Source organism: Pleurodeles waltl, chromosome 3_1 (genome assembly GCF_031143425.1).
Source record: "Pleurodeles waltl isolate 20211129_DDA chromosome 3_1, aPleWal1.hap1.20221129, whole genome shotgun sequence".
Lineage (NCBI taxonomy): Eukaryota > Metazoa > Chordata > Amphibia > Caudata > Salamandridae > Pleurodeles > Pleurodeles waltl.
The window spans coordinates 1,949,330,141-1,949,356,307 of record NC_090440.1 but is presented as its reverse complement, the minus strand read 5'-3'; the positions used below and the strand labels follow the sequence as shown (position 1 = coordinate 1,949,356,307).

The following is a 26,167-nucleotide window of genomic DNA, read 5'->3' as shown; positions in this document are numbered from 1 at the left end:
TATGTTAGTAAAATCATTATGAATCTACCGTAGCTACACTTATAAACACGCTTTGCCAAAGATCATAAGTTTGAGATTCACTGTACACATTTCAAATGTACTGTATTAAAGTGCAGAGAAAAGTGTTTGAACATTGATAACATTAATCAAATATTTTTTTAAAGCATTAATATTTCAGATGATTTATGTTTGTGTGTATAGCTCGACCGCTCACCAACTGACTCCAGATAGAAAGTAGTCCCTCAGGCTTTCCAAATGGAGGTAAAAGGGCCCATGGAAAGAGCCAACAGAAACACAGTGTGACTAAACCAAAATACTCCTGTAAGCTAATTCAGGAGGTGAGTGGCAATGTCTCAAGTCAATGGCTGAAGGCTCTGCAGCAAAAGAACACAATGTCTGAAGGAGGGTGATCCAAAGCCCTTTTAAACTCTGCAAGCACCATATGCTTCAAACCTAAAACATACTAATTTTATCATCAGAAGGTTTTCTACAATTACGTCAACTGAAGCAAGTGGGGAAAATTAGTAATAAAGCTAAGAAAGGCATCCTGGGAACATGTAAAAATGTGAGGATTATTTTTGCAATGCTTCTCTACTTGTGTGTGGCATTGATTGAGTTGACCAGATATCCAGATATCTAGGTACAAACTAGGTAAGGCCAAACAAAACATTACTTACTGATATGTAAATGTGATGCTGCTTCTGTACTTTGAAGGGGGTGAGGATGCTACAGGTGACTGTGAATGACTGCCCCAGCCCTACTGGAATTTCAAAGATTACTTTATTTTTACATTCTCCGCCAAGGAATTAATCTCTGAAACCTATTAACTACTGGCACACTGGAAAAAGGAAGGGGGTGCAGGTGGAACTCGCTGCTATGATTGGGGTTTTGATTGAGGCAGCTCGCAGGCTGTTTTGGGCTGTGAGGGCTGCTGGATGCCAGTCACTCACAGCCCCCTGCAGACCTCATAGACTTCCTAGTGTGTGGAGTGGGCCAGTTGCACTAGGCGCCTGACGTGTGGTTGAGCATGGCGGTGGTGCAGAGGCGGCTTAGCTGTCGGTGCGGCTTGCATCCCCTCTGTTTGGCTCTGTTCCATGCTACTCCAGTCTACACTGCCAATGTGCCTGTTCTCCCCTCAACGCCCACTGACACTCTGCTCTCACCGCTTAATTGTTGTTTGGCTTGCCCAGCATGTCCGCCTCAGTCTGCAAGGGCACAAAAATTCTTCAAAAACTTGCTGCAGAGAACGGCAGGGCAGAAGGTAGCTGAAGGCAACCAAAGGTGCTGGCTGAAGTGAGGAAAAGGCTCCTGATAAGATCTTCCCATGAACAAAAATCCCACTAAAACTATTGAGGAGTCTACTGAGGAGTTCACCAATGTGTGTGGCCCCTCTACTTGTCTGCATTTATGTTTGCCCTCTTTTTGTGCTACCATGCACTATTTGGAGATCAGAGGGGGGAGGGATGTTGCCTGACAGCTCAACCTCAAAATGAGAATGTGCAGCTCCATGCAATTAAATATCAGCAAGCAAAGGGGCAAAATAACAAAGTTTGTGCTAAAAGGAAAAGACACAACGCCTTGTTCATATCAAGCCTGTCATAGGCCCAAATCATGGAACTTTCTACCACCGTTGAGACAGAGTCACAATCTAGGACGCCTGAGTGCTCAAAGGTTCCAGTGGACCAAGACACTGGTATCAAAAAATATATTTCAAGCCTAAACACACTGAGGAATGTGACTTGGGGAGTCCTCTGCGACCCTCATCAATTTCAATTGTAGTGAGAGCTCAGAATCTATGTCTGCTGACACCACTGCCAAACCTAGCCAAAACCACTATGTCTGACATCAGCCCAGATCTACATGATAAAAATGTTACACCCGGGGGGGCTTCATTGAAGGATAACTCTTTAGTTATGACTTCTTTTGACAACAAAAATTTTATTTTGTTGGACCATATCACTGCCAGTCCTCGAATCTCTGCATGGGGACCAGGATCAGATGCTGTTAGTAGGGTTCAGCCATCGCTTGATTAAACATGTTATATCCTATAGGGGAGATGTACGATCATTCTCTGGAGTGATTGAGCCGAGATGAACAACCTAGGCAATCTGCTCTGCTCCTACAACTAGCACAGCCATTTACTTTCAGGCACTCATCCAGTTAGTAGTAATATTAGTCCACAATGTATATTATACTTTGTCTCTTTTTGTTTTACAACACATCATAGTTCCATCCTCCCTAGCAATGTATATTGTTAAATCACTAATTTACACATCGATTTACCCAAAATTCATTTCAGATTAATTTTATTTGTAAATAGGGGGAAGTTACTAAACTTATTTACAGCCATTCCAAGCTGACGAAATATAGCTTCGAATGATATAGACCTCATCGCCTTCGCAGCGGGGCCAAAGGATGAATGCAAAGTAAGAATAGAAATTTGCTTCATTGATAAAAGAAATGACCACAGTATTTTTGCAGAAATAGAAAAGCATGACCAATGAGGCATAAGGATCAGGCTAAATATCCTCCAAACTTTGAACTTGCCAGACACCCAACAAGTAATCGCAATGGTATGAAATAAGTCCCGTCTCAGAACTCGGTTCTGTGTGGTGCTACTGGACAACTTGACAGCACATCTTGCCATAAAATACACAACAATTTAATAATGCACAAGGACTTTGGATCAGGGAGAAGGGCTTGTCATCAGCCCTAGCCTAAATCCCAGTAAGCCTTCATCTCTGCTAAATATCTGCTCATGTAATATCAGAGGCTATAATAATTCAACCTCCTCACCTGAATATTTGAATAATTTATTTACATTTAACATAATTTGTCTACAAGAGACTTAGCAAGTAAGCTTAATCACCTGGTAAGATTACACTGAGTATTATTCTCCAGCAATAAAATCAGCAAGGGACGACAGCCCTTCAGGTGGGGCTTCTATACACATCTATAATCAATTGGGCTGTACTGCCACAATCTTGGCTGAATTCAAAGGTGTGATAATTGTACTAACATTTTATTCATTGGTTGGACAAAATAGCTCTTTTAGCTCCTATGTACCTATATATATATATATTTATATATATATACATATATATATATATATATATATATATATATATATATATATATATATATATATATATATATATATATATACATACAAACCTGGATTAAAAGAAGGGAGACAGGAAGACAATACAATATTTAATAATTGCCACCTTGAATCAACTAATGCTAACCTGCTAATGACAATGAATGAGCATGAATGGCTTGATATTGAAGATAAGGTATGGAAAATCCCACCACTAAATGTATCTTTAACCACTAGATGCTCAAAGCTCTGCATCTCACTAACATCCACCTTGCATATTTTAGGTCTGCACTCTCTGAATGACAGGGTTATTACTGATCAAGAAGCTTCATTTATGCACGTCATACCAAAGATTAGCAACACTTGACTGACTACATGACTACATGTGGGTAACAATTCAGGATTTTCAGCGGGCTCAAAATCGACCAAACCTGCCACGGATTTAGTGGGGTGCTCCATCTGCATTTTCTCCTTTTATACTACTGACTGGGTGGTGATTGAAACAGATTATACAGACCATTTTTGTTTTAATCTCTAGTAATGCTGTCTGCCCTATTTTACCTTTGGCACTGGTAGTCATTAATTGCACCTGCCTGTAGACCTTGATGTGAATTGCACTGAATTCCATTGACACATTCAACATTGTCAGGGATCGTCTCCTTGCAGCTAATTAGCACAGCAGCCTTTGGCCCACATTATTGCGTGCAGAACTAGAAGTGAATTGTACTGCACTACCTTGGCACTTTAAACTCTTTGAGGGGTAGTGCACTTTAAACTCTTTGAGGGGTTCTCATTCATCCTAGTAGATTGTTTGCACAACAATCTTTGTACACAATATAATAGGTCTTATACCACTGACCTGTAGTGCAGGCTCCAAATTGGTAAGTAAGCATTTACATTTTAACCATATGTGAGGTGAGATGTTAGCTATTAATATGAATTTGTCGAAATCATTTAATTAGGACAAGACTTCATAAGGTATTTAGTACTGAGCCCCTTGTAGTATGATTAATAGTCTGCCTTTGAGTGTTTTATAGATGTTAACATAGACCCTATTTGTTGACAATGAGTACTTATATTCTACCTAGTGATCTGGGTTTTGCTAGTAAATGTTTTTAGTTTATGTTTTTATGAATATTTTTACCATAATCAGTGTGATATTTTTCAACACAACTGAATTTGTCTGTATTTTTTTGCTTCTTCTTTTTTTGCACTGCATAATGAATGTATGTCTTGTAATGATTTTAATTAATTGTACACAGAACATATAAAACCTAAACCTACTGGTACACTACTGAATCCTTTTGTATGGGCCACCTATGTCTTATTACTTATATTTCTGAGCAGATAAAGGTCCTTTTAAAACCAATTTAGGTAGAAGGAGGTGTTTCAGCTCAAATAATAGTAAGAGGTACCATTACCATATGCAGTAATACTGCAGTGACTCCGGGACACATCTTGGTAACACTGTGTCTTGAAAATAGCAATACCGCCAATATTGTTAACAGGTGCAGTATCAGTGCTGTGTGATTAGGTCTGAACATATATTAGAGATGGAAAAGTAGCTATGTGATTGTCAGGATTTGATTCTTATATGTTTCTTTGTAAATTGATTCTACAACAAGTCTTACTTCATCTCTAGCAAAACTGTCACAGGTTTATGATTTTTTCCAAACTGTGCTCTGAAGCTAGTTTTGTCAAGGGGGAATGTTGGCAGTCATCAAGTTAGTAGTTCAGACTTCCCGGGGGACAATAATAAGGCTGGCTATGCGCACATACTAACTGGTAGCAGTTGTTATGGAACTTGTTGTAGCTGGCGAAGGCCAACAGCACTCCAAAACCAGGACCCAGCGAGAAGAAGATCTGAGCTGCCGCGTCCACCCACACCTGGAAGAGAAGAGAATAGGTGGAGTTAGCCAGAGCACGAGAAAGAGAAACATAGCCATGAAAAGGGGGGCAGTGGAAGATGGATGAGTGGGGCATGACAAGAATGAGAGCTGTAAGGGAAAGATGTAAAAGTAAGAACCCAGTCAAAGATGAGGAGAGCTTAGGAGGGAGAGGTTAAAGGCATGTAGTGAGATTTGGAAAAGATGAGTGACTATGAAGAGTAAGGTAGACAGTGTGCTTTTAAGCTTACAGTACTACTATTCGGTACAGAAATCCATATGTAAAACAGCTATGAATTTGCAAATCATTGGCATTACTTATAACTCATGTCATGACAGTAATGTATCATTGTATAGTATCACACAAATCAATATGCAGTAATAAAAAAATTGAAACAGTACGATTGAGATATAAACATGAACAAATATATAGAGATAGCATCACAATAGATGAACAGTGTGGAAAGGAAACATAAAAAGAGGAGTTGCTCAAAGAGTGAGTACACGATAAGAGATGGAGAGAATGAGTGTGCCTTTCAAACAGCTAAAACTATAGTATTACCCTGAGTCAGAGAACAAACAAAGCTCTCAAGCCACAGGACAATCTGGATAACTATTACTTTACCGATTACAGGCAATAGAAGACTGAAATATGCTACAAAAAACCGCAACACCAAGCACTCCTTGACCTAAAAAACCATCAAAGTGACCAGGAGATTGATAAAAATTACAGATTCCTACACGGAGCACTAGGATGCCCACATGGAGCACTACAGATGTCTAAACATATTTTTTAATTAACCAATCAGTGATCGTGGGCATAAGAAAACTGATAAGGGTCCCCCGAACTGCCCAGTGCAATTTATTCACCAACCTCAATTTCTGACATTATTTTGAAGATCCAGTACGATCTGTCCAAAGTTTAGGTATTCTATGTCCGTCAGCAGCTGGTGTGTCAAGAGATATTTTATCCAAAGACTCCAAATCTAAGGACTGCGATAGTGTAAAAATATGACAGCCCTCTATCTACCAATAGTTCAGTGGCAACTTGTATAAAGCAAAAAAAGCATCGTAGCAGACACCCCACAAATTTGGATGAGGATTTATGTTGTTTTTGTTCCAGTTGCCAATCTCAGCTAATCTACCAGTATGAGCAGAAAATCCGCAAAGAAAAACTAAACTGGATATACGAATGTTTTAATACAGCAATTACACTCAAGAATGCTAGTCCATCTGAATCACTGACACCTCAAAGATTTAGGATGAAAATTAGTCAGGAAAGCCCTTTGGAGTTTTGTCTTTCCCCTTTCTATCACAGCAGCATTAATCTCAAAAACAAAACCACAAGGCGAAGCATCCTCCCCAGCCCAGGAGCACGTAAAAAAATATATGCCACACATGGAGCTCTGTAGCAGATGTCTTTATTCTTCAATATACTATTACTCACACCATGCATCATGTCATAAGTTTTATAAGCACATCTTAACACCTCCCATCCGATTATGTAATTCCTGTCTAGAGTCCACACAGGATCGCGAGAATCCTAGAGCACATGATATCAAGGATACTACATCTCCTCCCTTGTTAAATAAAAAGTACCAACAATATTAGCATCATATTTCCCAAATGAGCTGCTCAGGCCCTCGCACTGGTCTACCAGATCAGGTGGTATGAGGTAGTTGAGATGTACCATCACCATGCATCGATGGTATAGGCTCAGGTTTGCGATCAGAACTTTCAGGCAGAGTTGCCTCGCAAGTGATTTCTGGAGCTGACAAACATTGAGACAGGTGGTTAAAGTTTGGTTAGTCCCATATTATGGATTTTCTGGGACTCTGCGCTGTCACCATGTGTCCTTTGCATGCCAGGACCCTCAAAGAGTTTGACAGCAAATGGAGTGTCTGTTTTACGCTTCCATTTATGTTTGACCTGTACTAAGTCCCCTTTCTCAAAGACTGTTTCCTGGGCACTGTAGTGCTGATCAACATACATTTTCATTTTGCACTTTTGAGAAGTGTCTGTGATGCAAACCTTCTCGGATTTGATCAATCGTTTCAATGTCCATTATGGTAATTTGGTTCGTATGGCTGTTCCATGTAGCATGGTGGTTGGGCTCTCACCAGTTGTGGAGTGGGAAGTTGATTGATAGGCACAAAGTGCTGGGCACAGGGCTTGATTTAGACAGATTCCCTCCATCATTGCTCAATGAATTACTCTTCTGAGGGTGCTCATAAATAGTTCAAAAAAATCATTGACTTGGGGCCAGATAGGTGTACCCTTTTGGTGCTTAACTTTGAGTTGATCAAGAAACTCCTTGGATTCTTTGCTATTGAAAGGCAGGTTATTGTCAGATTTGAGAATAGCAGGGAAGTCCCCCTCTGCAAAAATGTCACCAAGCCGCTCAATTACTTTATCATGGGTTATAGATTATAAGTCCTCCTCCAAAGGAAAATGTGAGTATTCGTCAATGATAAATACAAGATGATGTCCATTTTCTAGAGGCCTAAAGAAATCAACTGCAACTCTCTCCCAGGCATGTGCAGGAAGGTCAGACATTCTCACTGGATTCTGCGTCACCTTAATGGATAAACAGTTACAAAGATGGCATGCTTTTAGCTCTCTCTCTCAACTTGTTCATCTAGGTGAGGGAACCAAACACTCTTAGGGCTCTTTTGGTGGCTACAATGCCACAATGTCCTTCATGAGCTAGCTCAATGAGTTGCTGCCTTAAGCTCTCAGGTATGACAATTCTCAAGACTAACATTATGATACCCTCTTGAGTGATGGATAGCTCATCTTGTACATTTTTTAATTTTTGGAATTCAACATCATTAGTAAAAGGTTGAACACTTGTGTTCCAAGATTGTGTTGTAATGAGGTCTTGATGGTGAGCAGGTCTTTATCTGCTTTGGTAGCAACAAAAACCTTTTAATGGATAGAGCTGCTGGACCTCATAATAAAATTGTGATACTCTTTAACTGCTTTTGATGTTGAACTTTGGCGATGTTGCAACACTCGTGAAAAGAAATCTGTGAGGTTTGTCTTCCCTCGTTTTGTGTACAATCACGTGGTCGTACTCTTTGTAGTTGCAACTCCCACCTCTCAATCTGAGGGGGCATTTTAGCTTTTGGGTTTTCAAAGATAGGGAGCAGCACCTGGTGGCCAGTGATGATAGTGAAATGTTTCCCATATAAAAACACATGAAAATGGTTGCAGGCCCACACTACAGCCAGGCCCTCCTTCTCTGGCTGATAGTAGGCATGTTGTGCTTTAGCCAGGCTTCTACTGACAAAGTCCACAATGTGTCTCTGGGCATTCTGATGGCCATTGTGTGAGCCAGGACCATCTCTAGCCCCACCGGACTCGTATCTACTGTGATCTCAATACGCAACTTGGGGTCAAAATAGGCCATTTCAGTGGCATTCTCAGTCAATTTTTTTATTTTTTTGAAACTGTGATCACATACAGGAGACCGCTGAAACAGGACAGTCTGTTTTGTTAAGTCTATCAATGGGGCACTCGCTGTAGCAAAGTCACAAATGTACCTTGAGCAATAACTGGCCATGCCTAAGAAGGATCGTAGCATGTTTGTGGGGGATAGGTAGATGACAGTGCTTGCACCTTATCTGGGTTAGGAGTCATTCCCCGATTAGAGTATATGTGCCCAAAGAATTTAAGTTTGGTTTTGTGAAATTCACACTTTGCTGCATCCAGAGTGAGACCTGCATCAGCAAGTAATTGACACACTTGCATATGAGCCTTGTCATGTTCCTTTTGTGTTGCCCACATACCAGTATGTCATCACTGTAATTGAACGCATTTGTAACAGGTTGAATAATTCGGCAGATAACACGCTGAAATATCTTGGCAGTCAAAAGTACTTCAAAGCTCAGTCTTCTGTATCTAGCAAACCAACATGAGTCAAAATGTAGTAATGTACCTACAGTTCTCCTCCAGCTCAAGTTGATGATATCGTTTGTTCAGGTCAAGTCGGGAGAAGACTTTAGCTCCGTTCAGTACCATGATCATGTTAGAAAGGTGTGGGGATCAGGATGTCTTTCCCTCTCAATGGATTTGTTGGTGCATGGCAACACAACTGTTTACTGCACCACCCCTCCCTTTTTTGGCACCATACTATGGGTGAAACCCATTGCGTGGGACAAGTGAAGCATTCAATGATGTCATGTTTCAAAAGTGTTTGTAATTCTTTCTTCATGGCTGCTTGTAAGTGAAAAGCGACTGCGATGCTGTTGGGCAACAGGGCGAATATCCTCATTAATAAGAAGTTGCACTTTCATTTTTTGTAGTCTTTCTAGGACACGAAACAACAACTGGAACTAAATCACAATTTCAGCCTGAGCATGGATTTTGCAGCTGAGAGATATCAGACCCATATCAGCAGTAGTGCCAAAGCTAACTAAGCATGCACTAGGTGAAGTTCCTTGAAGGATATGGATCGGCGCTTGCACTGACGTTGTTTTGTGTCACAAAGTTGCTATAAATTACCCTTGACTCTGTAACAGTTGAGAAGCAGCCCATGTGTATATCTTTGTGTTTGACAGAAAGGTCACGGCGCAGGAGACAAGTTGTTGAATTTTTCTGCTGGCATGATGTTAATCGATGCACTGTCTACAATTAAGCTTATGGGGCAACTGTTCATTTTTAATGTGATTTTGGGACAAAGTCCAAATTAATTTTGTTGCTTAGTTTTGTGATTCTCTTTTGACCTTCTTTGCAAGCAGCTAACCCTACACATGCATGTTGTTTCTTAGTCGATTTCATCAGTGCACATCCGTCTTCTTCACTAGTGCTTAATGACGTTGAAGAGTCTTAATATGATGAACTTGGCGATAATCAACTGTGCTTGGTTTCTACATGTCATAAGTGATGTTGCCTTTTGGCCTCGTGGGCATGGCAAGAATGTTTCTGGAACCTTCTGGCACCCATTTTCTCTTGTCACTGTGATGCATTTGGTTTCTCTTTCGCTTTGCAGACCATTAGGAAGCGGTTTTCTTTCCCACAGCCTTTGCACGTCTGTCCTATGGCTGGACATTTTCCTTCACCTGGAAATTAAAACCCACATTCGAAGCATAACTTTTTCTTGTTTGGGGATGTTGACTTGTGTGCATATGTTTGTGCTTTTGCTTGCTTCTCATGATCAATGTTGATTCATGCATGCACTGTTCCTGCTTCCATATGAGAAGCTTGTCGATCTGCTCGTTCTTCTGCCCTTGCAGCCATTAGCATTTTCTCCAAACTGAGTGGCTCTCTCATCATGCTTCTTCTGGAGAAATCTGAAAGGCAGCCATCAATGACTCAGAGGTGCATGGCTCCTTCATCATTAAAGTCACAGAAATTACAGTGTTTGAGAAATGCATCAAGTCTCTCTCAAAAAATGAATCTGTTTCACCAGCTTGTTGTCGGGCTTGGTGGAAGATGTACCTTTTATAGTAGACATTCGGCATCAGATTGGACTTGGCATATAATGCTTCTTTTATCTTTTGGTATGATTATGCATCCACTTGTGAGACTTTCTTTAGCATGTCTTTCACTCTATCACCGGCAAGGTTTGTCAAATATTTAATATTTTCTTGTCTTTTTTTCCTAGCGCATCTATGAAGTCATCAAATGTTTCGGTTGCAGTCCACCTGGCACCTAAGTTTTGTTTCTTCTCTGTATCAAATGAAGGTGATGGCTTTAAGAATGTAGCTGCAGTATATTTTGTGCTCCCTCCTACTGCCACTGAGGGTGTATTCTATTCAGGCCGTCTTAGTCGCACAGGATGCCACCTGCAACTGCTGCACACATCGGACTCTTGCATGAGTCTGGGTGATCACATCCGATTGAAGGATGTGCAGCCTTTACTTGCTTTTGCAGCTTGTGCCGGTGAGTTTCTGTTTTCGTACCTTGTTGTCACTGCCTTTAGCGTTTGTTTTGTTCTGATGGTGGCTCTGTGTTATGGCCCAACGCTGTATTTCTCCTTTCAGCCTTACCAACTGGTTTTTGCAGGCCTTTTTAAATGTACTCCTCTGCGTGGCCTTCACCCTCTTCGATAGCTGTGTATGGGCTGGAGCAGGGCTTTGACTCCACATACGCCAATCACAGACTGCTTTACTTCAATTTGGGGCACATGTGGCACGCACCAGCAGTTTTCTGCACTTTTGCAAACTCTCAGGGAGAGCAGCTTTGTTTCTTTGGGGCACGTATCCCCCACCTTCGTTACCAGTTGGAGCTTCCTCCCCAGTTGGGGAGCATGTAAATAAATATGCCACATACCAAGCTCTGTAACAGATGCCTTTATTCTTCAACATACTATGGTGCATATTTCACATCATAACTTTTATAACCACACCTTAACACCGCCCATCTGATCACATAACTCCTGTAAAGAGACCACCCAGGACAGTGAGGGCCCTAGCGCGCATGGGATCAAAGACACTGCACAAGCTTCACACATGATGGTTCCAGTGATCTGTTTGCATGCTGAGAATCCCAGAAATTAGTTCACATGTAGGAGCAAAATAATCAACTACTTCAACAATTAGAATGGTCGTTTTTATTTTCTCTATCGGACAGGGAATGAAGCAAACAGGGGTCAACACAGAAGACTTATAAAAAAAGGATAAGCAAAATAGAAGTAAGCTTTTTGGCATAGAATAATGCAGGCTGGAGAACACCAGAAATGGGCACATCAGTTAAAGGTGAAAGTAGATGAGCCAAAATGTGAAAAAATGACACTTGAAAGTATGTGATTATTTATTTTTGTATTTGAAGAGTTTTATATAACGCAAACATAGTTGAAAGTGGAATAAGTCTGAGACCACTCAAACTATTGTCCACATGTCTTTCCTCCATTAAGTGGATGCCCTTCACTGTACCCTCGTGTACCGAAAAAAAATGTATGCCCCACAAAGTTGAAAAATGCTGAAAGGAAAATGTTCTCAGTAAATAGAAGATAGTGGCATTTTTTAACAAAATTACCCTTTGTTAACTCACAGGTCTGCTTGTCCTCTGGTCGGCGGTTAAATCGTAACATTATGTCCCGTGGACACCAGTGTGAGGGACTGTTCAAAACCTTTACTTCGTGGGCCGGCACCTCTGCGGGTCCCTGTCCTTGATCTGGAAGGTTCTACCAACCGGGCAGACACAAGGGCCCATATTTATACTTTTTTTGCGCTGCATTTGCGTCAATGCGGCGCTAAAAAAGTATAAATATGGGCCTAAGGGACAGATGTAGGTACGTTAACAATTGCGACTTGCAATTTGCGAGTCATAGCGACTCGCAAAATGCAACTCGCAATCCGATATGCAGAAAGGTGTCTCAGACACCTTCTGCGACTCGCTATGGGGTCGCAAAGACCCACCTCATGAATATTTATGAGGTGGGTCGCAGTTTGAGACCCCATAGCGAGTCTAGGCACTCACAGGGATGGTGGCCCCAGTTTTTTTTACTTCTTTTTGCAGCCCGTTTTCCTTAAAGGAAAATGAGCTGCAAAAAGAAAAAATACCGAAACCGTTTAGTTTCGTGTTTTTCAGAGTAGGCAGTGGTCCATAGGATCACTGCCTGCTCTGAAAAATACTTTTTTGTGGCATTCACAAAGGGGAAGGGGTCCCATGGGGACCCCTTCCCTTTTGCGAATGAGTTACCATCCACTTCAAGTGGATGGTAACTGCGAGTTGGTTTGCGACTGCTTTCGCGGTCACAAAGCAACTCAACATCGCGATGCGGTCGCAAATAGGAAGGGGACACCCCTTCCTATTTGCGAGTCGGAATCACATTTTGCAAGTCAATACTGACTTGCAAAATGTGACTCTGCATCGCGTAGGGCCTTTTGCTCCTCGCAAACTCCTTTTTTTGCCGTTTGCGAGGCGCAAAAGGCTTCCTACATCTGGCCCTAAGTGAGAAGCCGCGTTCCTTGCGTCGTACTTGGGGGTGAGACGTCACTCACGCAACGTCACTCACCTAATCTCTGATGCTCTGTTCGGCAGTTCGTTCTCTGAGCTGCTGGTGTGTTATTCAGGGCGAATGAGCACCACGCTTGGCGGACAATGCGCAAAAAGCTCAAATTCTTCAGTTATGACTGGCTGTCAGTATTCCTTCAGTGGGTGGGTAGTGCATGGCATGTAACGTTCTAGCTCCTCTCTGACAGACTGCATTGGTTCTGGACAAAAATGTCTGTTGTTGTAGAAGTGTATAGTAAGGTACCACGGGTTACATTGTGTCTTGCTATTTGGTGGTCGGTGACACCCAATGTACATTTCTGTCGTTAAAAGCGTCCGTCAGACTCTCCTTTTTAAACAGCGCCAACTGTGCCTGTGGGCGCAGGAGGGACTTACATGTGTACCAGATTAGGTTACACGATGAAATATTCATTTTTTAAGCCACTAAGTAACTTGCCCAGAAGCACAGGATGTTGAGCCGACACCAGTTTTTACTCCAGAAACAATATTTGTATTTAATAAAAATAAAGGTTAAAGTAAAGTCATAGTTAGATGGTGGAATGAGATAAACACTAACGTTTAAAAACCACTAAAATAGTTAGTGACTGCTAATGACCAGACAATTAACCATTGTTTTTTGTTTTCAGGGAATTTTATTTTTTCTTTACTGTTAATGTAAATTAAGATTTTACTTCAGTTTAACCTTTGATGTTGTCAGCAAATTTCTGCCATTTTTTTCATTATATTGCAAGTTGAACGTATGCTAAACCCCTTGAGCAACCTGCTACCAACCAACCCCGTAATGCTGCACACGTCAGTGAAGAGGTAAGAAGAAAACAGCCGGCATTGTAAATGATCACGCAAGCGGTAAAATAAACAGGAGTTCTTTGATTCCAGCGATGTAACCTCTCATAATCTGCTTCTTGTATGAATGCCTTTGTTGGACCGGCCACCCAGTTATACGCTCTCCCTACATTCTCTTCACGCTCCCTGCTTTTATAAATAAATATACCTACCCGAAAGCATTATCAGATCAATGTGCGAGCACTCCTCCACCCATGCCCTGCTCGTGCAAACAATGCAACACAATTCAATAATCAACACTTGTAAATAGAAATGAGCATGAGCGCGTCATCACGCTCGCGCACAACTCCCCACACAACAACGTCCTTCAGTGGAGGGTTGGCTGCAGGGGGTGGTCTCCTGTCAGACCCTGCACCCAATTCCCCATGTGCACCCAGCCAGAGGTTGGTTACAGGCATTAGCCAGACCCTGAAGCAAACCCTCCATGAGTGACCAGCCGTCCCACCGCTGTGCATGATGGGTTGCCACAGGGCCTGGTCTCTGGCTAGGCTCTATTCCCCACCCAACACGCCACAGGTGCCCAATACCCCGCAGATAGCCTTTGGCCGTATGCAGCTGGGGATGGCCAAAGGCCTGCTGCCCAACATTCTAAGGGCTACAAACCCCATGCACAAGAAAATTAGCAGCAGGCCCCACCTGCCGGCCCTGAGACCAAATATGCACAAGTGCCCAGCGCCCAAACTATCCCACATGGGCAGCCAACCCCTCTGCAGTGCACAGCCTTCAGCTGTGTGCAGCAGTGGATTGGCCCTGCCCCCACCGTTCCCCCCACTCCGGTCTGTTTTTTAAAATAATTTTTCGATATTGCAGTGTCACTGGGTAGTATGGTACCAGGTATAGGCACCAAAGCCCCCACAACCTCAAATCATTTTTACAATTTTTTTTTACCTTAAGGGATTGTTCCCTTCCCTCTACCTTCCCCCCCATTTCCCCCTCCAACACACACACACAGACCTGGGAGTCAGGTTGTTTCCACCCTAACTCCTTATATGGTCTTTCATTGACTGAGGTCATGAGTCCTGTAATAACTGCAACAACATATTCTTTATGTTGTGGCCAGGCAATCAGGATCTGACAATCCACTTCGAATGGACCAGAGGTAAAATCTGAACACCAAGACTGAAGTTATTTCTAACTTTTTTTACCAGTGTTAACCCCTTCATGCCCATCCCAAGCTCCTCTTTAAACGCTAATTTCTAGAAAGGATTCAGACCAAATAACATAAAAGCGAGCTTTCTGAGCAAATGTCTAACTTTTTATGCCAAATTTTGTTTAATTATATTCAGTTTTTTTCTGTATTGGAAAGCAAAGTTTCCTATGGGAATTAACATGGTCAATTGCAGTTCTAGGACCCCATCCCCTTTTCCTTGTCCCTGCATGAAAGATTGGCGCAAATCTTTCCATGAAAGAGCCATAGTAGATGCACCTTTTTTTTAGAAACTTGTGGGCAGATTTGTCTAACAATGACAAAGTTGTTAAACAAAAAATGCCTTTCCAATGGAAACGCTGACCATAATATAACTACACAGTGGCAACCCTCACCGTTTAATATATACATAGAGGGATAAAAAATAATACTATCTAAGCTGTGATGTAAAGCTAGCACAATGTAAAATATCACAAAGTAAAGTTAAACATGATCAGATTATTTCAATGTATTCTTATGCAACATGGGAGTTATATTCAACAGTGATCTCACAGTTGCTTCACATGTAAATGTGGCATGCAAAATGCATTTTTTCCACCTCTGTAAACTAAAGGGGATCCTTTCTCTTCTACATTGCACACAGAAAATTGCCTTGGTCATAGCAGTGGCCATTGTCGCCTGGATTATTGCAATGGTCTTGGCGCTGGCCTTCTTACTACCTCCGTCAAGAAACTCCTGGAGTTCAAAAATATGTGGCCCAACTTGTATATAACCTCAAACGCCATGACCATGTTATCCCTGCTCTCAGATCTCTCCTTGGCTAGGTAATACAGGAAAAGGTCAAGTTCAAATCTCTTTGTCTTACCAACAAACCTATAAATAACCATATTCCAAATGATACTGCTAGTCTTTTTGTTCTATATCAAACATCCTAGACTCTCAGCAAGCCAAAAAGGATTGGTGACGCCACTCAAATTCAGATAAAAACAATATTAAACCCTTGTTGATCATGCTATCTCTCTATAAAACACCTTACCTATTCACCTCAAATTGGAAAAGGATCACTGCAAATTCAGAAAGTCCTCACATTCCCTCGTCTTCGGCAATTAAATGACATGATTAAACAGACTGTCTATACTTAATCTTCTTTCAGTCTACTAGTCATACACCTAAGGCTGGTCTCCCAACTCCTGGGGTCTACTAATTACACTAAGACGTTGCCATCTTCTTATTTATAGGCACTTTAGTGGGTGTTGAGAAGTGTGCTACAAACCCCCCCCCCCAAAAAAAAAATAAACATGTAATGTAATTAACACACGATGTAACTAGTGACATACACTGCGTCACTTAAAACGCTATTAACCACTGTTTACTTTAACTATTAGAGCTGCTCACCATGTCAGTGGCTTAAGCGGCCTCAAAAACCAAAACCACACAAATGGTGATGGGAGGCATGTTTGCAATTTGTCTCACTGCTGGCAATTGCTACGGTTAGCATTCCAACTCATCATTCTTTTGCCCACCATGCCATCTAAGTTTGGATCCAGACATATGCAAATTATACTTTACCTTGTTCCAATGGGAGCAGTTGAGTTGGAACTGCTAAGCCGGATCCTCCCTGAACCGGAACAAAAGCAACCCAAGATCAGTTTCACCTTCATTGGGGCGCTTCAGTAAGGTGTAGCCTAGTTCCAGTGGCACAGTTACTTATGTCTGGATATATCCTAGTCACTTAGGCCGGATATTAAACACACAAAAGGTGATGGAAGGAATGCTTGCAATTTGTTGAACCACTGGCAATCACTCGGGTAGCATTCCAACCCAGTGTTCCTTTGCCCACCATGCCACCAAGTGGCATAGTGGGCAGCAGAAAGATGGGTTGGAATGCTACCCTGAGCAATCATCAGTGGTTCAACTTATTGCAAGTATCCGCTCATCACCTTCTTTGTGTTTGCTCAAACACGAAAACTCCGCTCAACTTAAAGTAATAAGATTACCAATATCTCTTACTCAGCAGCATTCTTTTACTGGTGCTGCAACAGTTTCCTGGAACTCTGCCGCTCGACATCAGAATAAAACCTACCCTACTTACTTTCAGAAAACACTTAAGATTCATTTTTGTGCCTTCTCTGTGCTAATGCCTTTCCCTCCCAAAAAGTTTCATGTCATGTAATAAATTGTATTTTGTTTCATGATGCTTCACCTTAAATTCCTTACAAATCATGATATACACTTTTGCTGTAAATCCATACTGTCCAATGCATTTCTCGTTTCAATGGTTTGTGTTCAATTACGTTTCTTATATAATGCCCTAATTTTCTTGTGGTGCAAGAATGCTCTATACTGGCTTAAATGATATAAGTAATACAAAATTAAAGCATCCTGATGTGTACATCACAGCTCCAAAATTACATGATTGACAAGTGCTGAACCCAGGAGTACAACCTAATCCTTAACAAAACAATCATAGGAAAAAAAAAAAAACACACAAGAACTTTGTTAGAAACGGGTCTTTGGTTGGCAGTCAGGCTACCCCCTGTCCAAGCAAGGACCCTCACTCTAAGCAGGGTAAGTCACACACAATCCAAATTATCCTGCCCCCACCATCTGGTAGCTTGCACTGAGTAATTAAGCTTAACTTGGAAGGCAATGTGTGAAGTATTTGTGCAATAAATCATGCAGTAACACAGTGCAAACACCACACAGGTTTAGAAAAATATAGAATATTTATCTGAGTATATTAAGGTCAAAACGATCAAGATTTGATAAATACAAGTTGATCTGGTGGGCCGTGTGTTGAAGTGCCGGTCGCAACGCTGCAGCTGAGTCAATCTCCACTCGGGGAGCCGGGCTGGGTCAATCCGGTTTGGCGATGCAGTGATTTTCTCACCGCAGGGCAGCCTATGCGCCGATTTTCGCAGCACAAGGAGTTCTTTGCAGAGATGAAGTCTTTTTGGCCCTGAGACTTCAGGAAACAGGAGGCAAGCTCATTCCAAGCCCTTGGAGAGCACTTCTCAGCTGAGCCAGAGGGCAGCAGTCAGCAGGGCAACAGCAAGGCATTAGTCCTTTACAGCAAAGCAGTCAGGTGAGTCCTTTGGGCAGCGAGCCAGCTTCTCTTAGCAGGTTGCAGCTTCTGGTTCAGAGTTCCTTTCCCAGTAGTTATCTTGTCAAGAAGTGTCTGCACAAGGGAGCTGTGAACTAACCTAACCAGACATGGATTGTAAGGCACAGAAGGATTTAAGTGCAGAGAAATGCTCACTTTGTAAAAGTGTAATTTCTGAAATAGTAATATTAAATCCAATTTTCACCAGTCAGCAGGAGTTTGTATTACCATTCTGGCCATACTACAAATGACCTTGTTACTCCTTTCAGATCAGATGCCGCCACTCAAACAGTATATGAGGGTAGCCCTAATGCTAGCCTATGAAAGGAACAGGCCTCACAGCAGTGTAAAACACATTTAGGAGTTTTACACTATCAGGACATATAAACTACACAGGTACATGCCCTGCCTTTTCCCTACATAGCACCCTGCCCTATGGGGTTACCTAGGGCCTACCTTAGGGGTAACTTATATGTAGAAAAAGGGGAGTTTAGGGCTTGGCAAGCACCTTTAAATGTCAAGTCGAATTGCCAGTAAAACTGCACACACAGTCCTTGCAATGGCAAGCCTGAGACATGGTTAAGGGGCTAGTTATGTGGGTGGCACAATCAGTGCTGCAGGCCCACTAGTAGCATTTGATCTACAGGCCCTGGGCACATGTAGTGCACTTTACTAGGGATTTATAAGTAAATTAAATAGGCCAATTGGGAATGAGCCAATGTCACCATGTTTTAAGGGAGAGAGCTTATGCGCTTTAGCACTGGTTAGCAGTGGTAAAGTGCACATAGTCCTAAAACCAGCAAAAACAGTGTCAAAAAGTGGAGGGATGCAGGCAAAAAAGTTGAGGGTGACCACCCCAAAGCTGTCAGGTCTAACAAACTTCCCTTAGCTTTATGTGAAATACACAAAACCAAAGCCACAAAGTTGACAAAGAACGCTCCCCAGAAGTGAAACACATTTCTCACATGTACCAATTCCCTCACTAACTGCAGAAAACCTATTAGACAGGCCACTTGCCTCCTCCTAGGTCAAACATGATAACAAAGCAATCTAGCTGTCAAAGTGATGCTGCCAGCACAGCACACTCAATTCCTCACAAAATTATCCCTCATAGAAATAATGTTTTAGTCATGTCACCCCAAGCTCTCAACTACATCACAGTACACTACTGTCATGTGGTGAAATGATTCACTCTAACAATGCAAAATACACTAAACATGTATCAGCCAACCACTTTAAACACTCCACCTACACTCTCATGTATACAACACAATACCAAAATCATGAAGCTGTCAAAGATCATGCCACACCAAGACTTAATCGAACTCCGCCCACAATCATCTCTTACCCCAGACTGCCAAGAGTGCTACAAGCCTATACAAATAGCAGATGTTCACTTGCATTTTCCTGAAAACCTGAGAAAGGAGTTTTTGGGGAAGCAAATTAGGATGAAGTTTAGAACAGCATCGGGTCACTGGAAGAGGTGGAAAACAGGCCTATGGAAACTGGGGCACAGAGTTAGGATGGGACTCGGGATACACACCGGTCTCAGAGGAGTTAGCATAGGAAAGGTGACTGGCTACATTGGCAGAGTTAGCAATCAACAACTTGCCTAGTAACTTCTGGTGTATTGTATGATTTCCTCTTGTTCGTATCAGCTTGCAGCCTGCTTTGTGCCCCTTATGTTTATTTTGGGTTTTTCTGCAGGTATAGCTTAAACAGCTGGTCACATACATAATACTTTGGGAAGTGATTAAATCCAGAAGTAATCTTATGGCAGTATGTGTTTTGTAGTACGCGGTGTACCCCACCATGGCAATTTTGATCAAAGTGGCTACACACCATATCTTTTTAGCTGCAAATGCAAGACAATGTTTCCGGTCGAGTCCAGTCTAGATCTTCTGTTACACCATAGGTCCTATCTTTCCTTTTGTATATACACTTGAAAATGGATTCCCATTTACTTTTTTGAACTATGTTAGGAAGGACATTTGGTAGCCACATAGAAGACCTACTGTGCAAAACAGCAATCCTGACAGTTTGCTAGCCACAAGGCATGGATTCTGACGTCAATCTGGTGCAAGCCATAGCAAAAGCTATTAGTAATAAGTAAGACGAAATGGAAATCGTTCAGCCATAAGGGACACTTCTGTTACCTAAGATTAACAAATTATCCCCTCTGGTTAAAGACTACTGTTGCTCCTTTGAATAAAGAGTCAGTGTCAGCTGGAGCAATGTCTGGAGGAATGTCTTGGTCAAAGTCAGGTCAATGGAAGAGGTGGAGAAATTGCCCAGGGAGGCTGGGGCACAGATCAGGGGCGGGACTCAAGAGACCTACATGCAAGGGAGGACGTAGCACAGGAAAGGTTCTATGGCTATGCAGACACAGTCACCAATGAACAACTTGCCCAGCAACTTCTCATATAATGTTTTCCATGTGCTCATATCAGTTCACAATCTGCTTTGCGTCCTTCACATTTGTTTTATTTCATCCAGTTTGCTCATCTGTACTTTGTTATATCTTGCACCTTCTTGTGCTATAGTGTTCCATTCTGCTTCTCGTGTGTTTAAATGTTGTCCTGGTTTCCCCTGTGCTAGTAAGAGTCTTTACCCTTGGAGAAGCAGGGAAGACCACAAACTACTAGTCTTGTACACATTGTCACATGGAGAAAGTCCAGTTGAGAATTAATCTCATGGCATGATAAGTTTGACTATGCAGCACGCAGTGGTTCCCCAGTCAAAGCTGTGCACTCAACAGCTCTTGCATCCAACCTTGGTACGCACTTCCTTTGACTATGCACATTAGAAGACGGAGGCAGGGCCTGTCCACCCTCTGCAGCACACAGCAGACCTTTCAACCATTGTACTCACCATTACACAACTGATTAAAAAAGACGTAACAGGAAGAAGCATTTCTGTTTTTGAAAATATTTTTTTTACATTGGCTCCTATCCTCATGCATTGTCATTGCACTTGAAAGCTCACAATGGAAATAGGTGCTTCAGTTTTTTTAATTGGAGCTATCCTTTTTCCAGACGCATCCAATCAGAGAAAAAGTACATCTGGTAGCATTTTAGTTGAGAACGTTCCAATAGGGAGCTGTTAGCTATCAAGGAAGCCTTCATCCAATGGAGGAACTATCTACAGTGGAGAGTAGAGAAGTCGATTGTACAACAGATCATAAGAATGTAGGGTTTCTGAAATCTTTGATATACTCTAACACCATGTACACAAGATAGACATTATTTTTTCATGTTTCTCATATGAAAATGCATATCGACCAGAAAAAAGGTATAGAAAGGCTGATTCCGTATCGCATCATGTGGAAAAGGAAGTATCACCCATAACCTTTCCATCCACATTGATACTTCAACCATGGTCCAGATATGATGCTCGTTATTTGCTCAAAAGGATACAAGAAAAACACGCTAGAGTGAATTAAAAGGAGCAGTTACAAGAGTATTGAACCAAAGAAAGCTTCAAAAGGATTCTTATTGCATAATAAGAATTCACATACCACAATATCTGCAGCTGGATGTATTTTCATTGTGTCATGTAGCTGGTCACCCTGGGCTTAGGAAAACAAGGAAATTGATAGAACATATGTTTTGGTGGCCACAAATGCAAATAAAATTTGACAGTACACCAGAAAATGCACTGTATGTGTGGAAGTTAAAACCGCACAAACATGAAAACCCAGCTGGTCTATTACAGTTCCTTCCAATTGTCAGTCAACCTTGGTCCCAAATCTCCATCTATTTTGTAGTAGATTTGCATCATTCTCAATATTTGACTACTATGTTAGTGGTTTTTAGACCCTTTTACAAATATGTCTGGCTTCATTCCTTTAGACCAGCTGATTCTAGCCAACATATAGGCTTAAATATTTTTAAGAGAGATTGTCAGGTAGCATGCTTTGCTAGAAGTCATCACCCTGCATAGGGGAGTACAATTCACATTAGGATTTATGAGCAAGTTATTGAATGAACGGGATACCGTCAATTACAAATTAACTAGCTACCACCCCCAAATGGATGGTCAGACAGAAAGAGTAAATCAGATTATGGTACAATATCTTTAATGTTTTCTGATTTATCACCCTTGTGAGTGGGAAAGTGGCTCCCTCTTGCTGAATTTTCCTACAGCCAATCTATGCACATCCTTTTGTGTTACCCATGTTTTGCTGTACTTACAGCATTCAACCATTGGTATGATATTGTTCTGATATTGAATTTGTCCAAAAAGTTCAACATCGGTGGATCCAAATTTGGATCCACGTAACCTGAGATAAAAACATTTTGAAGCAGTATCTGCCTCTCTGGGATATCTCAACTTCCTCTCTGCGGTTATGAGAAGTTTCTTTAGCTGTCTTATGTTGTCACCTTTTTAGGACACAGCCTTCAGTGCCTATCAATCTGTATCTACAGTTGCAACAAAACATTTCAGTTACTGCCAACCAGTCAGATTGCTGTGTTCCTCAAATCCTCTCAAGTCCTTGAGTCCAGTATTGGATGAAAGGGAAAAAATCAGTATTCTTCAAGTGAGTTGTGTTTAGTTTTCACATTTGTCATAAGAGCATTTGAGAATCAAGATTCTTGAAGGATGTGCAAATTAACTGTACAGATATCTTTAAAATTAACAGCCTAAATCCAGAGGAAACATTTTAGAATGCAAATATCTTAAACTTGATTTACACCAAACCAATCAAAGGCACACTTTAGGTAAAGGTCTAACTCCATGCTAAGTTTAGTGTATTTCTGTTCAGCTGTTTTTGTTGTATCAAGGACCAATGTGTAAAATGTAAATTTTGAGCCCGCCCCCACTTATAAGTCTCCCTGCAACAGATTCTAAACTTGACATGTTAAATGTAGCCAATTAATGCTATTTAATTGGAAAGTTTTGTGGAGATCATCAAATGGCGCCAAAGTGTAAGCAAAACAAGAAAGGCCTTGTCAGTCGAAAGACTGACCTAAACATCCTACACACACACCATTGCTAACTGTGTTGTGTATATGTATGTATCACACAGCCATGCATCCTTTTTTTCTGAAAACTTTCTATTAAGTTGTTTTTTAACAGAGCTATATAAACATTGACAAAAGAGCGAAGTTGAAACTTAACAAAAACTATCCACTGAAACAAACCAGGGCAATCAATATCTGGGGTCTGTCAAGCAGTATAATTTACATATGTGAGGTGAATCTGAAAGCAGCCTTTAAGGGCAATGGCGCATCGCAGCAGAGCAAGACCTACTTCAGGGTCCAGTCCTGATCCATGAATAAGTGTACATTACTTTGTGAATCAGTTTTATCAGATCCATCTTATCAACTGGCTCCTCTTTACGTATTACTTTCTTCAAAAGCCTGGATCACTTCACCCTAGAAATCAGCCATCACCCTCCAACGTAGCCCACATGTTTCCTCCCTTCACAGGGCCTCCTCTGCCATCGCCCCGTGAGTCACATATTTTGTCCATCTAACATATACTGAACCCTCACAGCCTTTCAATAAATTAAAATCAAGCATTTAGCTAATAGCAGTGCCAAATGGAGGAAATTATTGTCTGTGTTCTTGGATTTGGGTTTAGGCAAACTGCCCAACAAACACACCTCTGGGTTACACTCCACCTTGCTGTTTAGAGTTCCTTCCAAGTGTCAAGTAATCCGTGTCCAATAACCCCTTACCCTTGGACAAAATAGTCTGTGGACGTGCTGTACACCTGGGGCACAGCCAGGGAATCCCACCATATATCACACTTATTTTAGAGGGTATAAGATAAGTCTAGCGTACATAATTGAACATGAATGAATTTAGGCCTAGTGTTTTTCAGACACCTACTAGTAGAACATCAGGATTCTGTCCCATTTTCTTTAATCTTCCTCTACATGTTCGACTTTCACTTCGCCATAACTCATTAATCACCATTTTGTTTAGTGCCTTCTTTAAACCTAGGGCCAGATGTATGAAAGTTCTATTTTGCATTTCCTAAATATCGAATTTTAAGAATTGCTAATTAGGAAATGCAAAATAGTAAGTAAGAAAATAGAGATTCCCTAATAGCGATTCCTACAGATTCGCAATCGCTATTAAGAAATCACTATTTAGGAAAAGCTACACCATTTGTTCCTAAAGGCCCATAGGTACGAATGGTTTTGCATTTCCTAATTTGTAATTTCTTATTAGGAAATGCAAAACCAAGGGTGCCTAGAGGCCTAAAGCCCCCCTTGATGCACCCCCAAAAAAGTGGTGCACATGTAAAGCACATAAATGCCCTAGGGGCATGTGTGCACTAAATGGAACATTAAAAATGCATTTTGGTTTACTTTTTTAAATTGCACAGTGTTACCATCGACTTAGAGTTGATGGTAATAGCATTTCCTAAATGCCCATTTCATATTTAGGAAATGCTCGGTACATGTGCTTAGGGACTCGCAAATAGGAAATCCCTTTTTGCAATTTCCTGTTTAGGGAATCGCAAATTTAGATGACCTATTTGGATTTACAATTTTAGGAAATCGCAAAAATAGTGAATCTCTAAAATTGGACTGCCAATGCCTTTCATATACCTGGAAAGGCTAATTTGCATTCCCAACGGTCAATTTTACCGATGTGCACTGCTTTCGAATGCAAAATGGGTTGATACATCTGGCCCCAAGTCACCAGGTGACGTCTGATACCCATCATCACTATAAGCTGCAGCACCTCATGCTGCTGAGGTTCCTCAATACCTACAGTCCACATTGAGTCAAAAGTCCGTTTTATAACCCCATATATTAAAAACTGTCCAGGAGACGAAAAATACTCATTAATAAACGTATCCAGTGGGATAAAAATCCCACTGGATACGAATAACAATCTCCTACCGTCAATATTTAAACTTCGGTCCAGTGAGAGAGCTGCCGCATAGTGAAAAAAGTAGGGGTTTCAAACCGGCAGTAACACTGGGGCATACAAGTGAGGACATCCTTTCTAAAGGCATATTTTCCAGCATTTCAGTGGTGTAAACAGTGACAATGCGTGTTACCTTTTTTTGGTTTAGCTTGCATCAGTAACGATATTAAGGTACCTTGGTTGAGCTCACAAACTAGCCAGCCTGTCTCATCCATATTTACCCAGCCTAGCCACCTCGCCACCCACCACAGCTGGGCAGCCAGATTGCCTGAACCTCCCTGTAAGTGTTTCCAGCGAAACCTGTTAATGGCCGCAGTCCCAGACCAGGTCCCTAACAAGTGTGCCTAGTTTATACCAGGTGTCTGGAACCCACACAGCTAGGTTTGTAAAATATTATAGTAGTATAGACAGGAAGACCTTCTTAGTGGGGGTTAATCATGCCATAATGGGTAAGCGCAAGGAACGCCAGAAAGCTATATTCCCCTTGAACTCTGTCATTGCGCTGCCCAGGTTCCCCTCCCTAAAGTAAGTCTGTCATGGTGTTTGCACACTCCCAGGTACTTAAAAGGGTGGGGAGCCCAAACAATACCCAGTTCTCTGAGCCCAGTTATTTTTCTCACTGTTGACACTGGGAAGAACCATGTTATGGACTTGTTAATCTTAGCCCGGAGGGAGACCCAAACTCTGCTTAAAATGTCAACATCGGTTGCAGCTCTTGCACTCTATTCTTAACATATCCCAGTAGATATATACAGTACACAGATATGCCCTGTACCATCTCTCCCAGGTGTATGTTTCTCTCCAGCCTTCTACCTTACACGCTGCTACAAGCAGCTCAATCACAAGAGCAAAGAGGAGTGCAATATGGCTGAGAAACATATAGGCCAATTTTCATTCTAGCCAACGGATTGGTATACAAGAGACAAAAAACAAAGTCTCAATCCTGATCCAAGACACATCCTAAACAGAGTTACTTCACTATAGTACCATTGGATACTGTCAAAGGAGTTTTACAGGTGGACAAAATTACCACTGCCCCAGGATAAGTATTAGCCACCATCTTATGTAGCACCTTATAATCTTTGGTGGTTAAGGGATGTGCTGTGTGCGGGGATAAAATCATTTTGGTCCACATGAATTAACGTGGTGAGATGTGATAAGGAGTTTAAAGTCCAAATTAAGCATAGAGAGCGGTCTATGAGAGTCCGCTCTCTCCCTTTGGTGCCGCCAACTTAG

The 26,167-nt window shown here is 41.6% G+C and overlaps 1 protein-coding gene across 1 annotated transcript in view; it reads right to left on the bottom strand.

The window, feature by feature from the left end:
* Positions 1-26,167, bottom strand: part of SLC6A4 (solute carrier family 6 member 4) — a 328,754-nt gene that overhangs the window by 68,722 nt on the left and 233,865 nt on the right. The window contains exon 7 of the mRNA XM_069226260.1: positions 4,884-4,987. Within this exon, the coding sequence (XP_069082361.1) occupies positions 4,884-4,987 (104 nt within the window). The remainder of the gene's footprint in view (positions 1-4,883; positions 4,988-26,167) is intronic.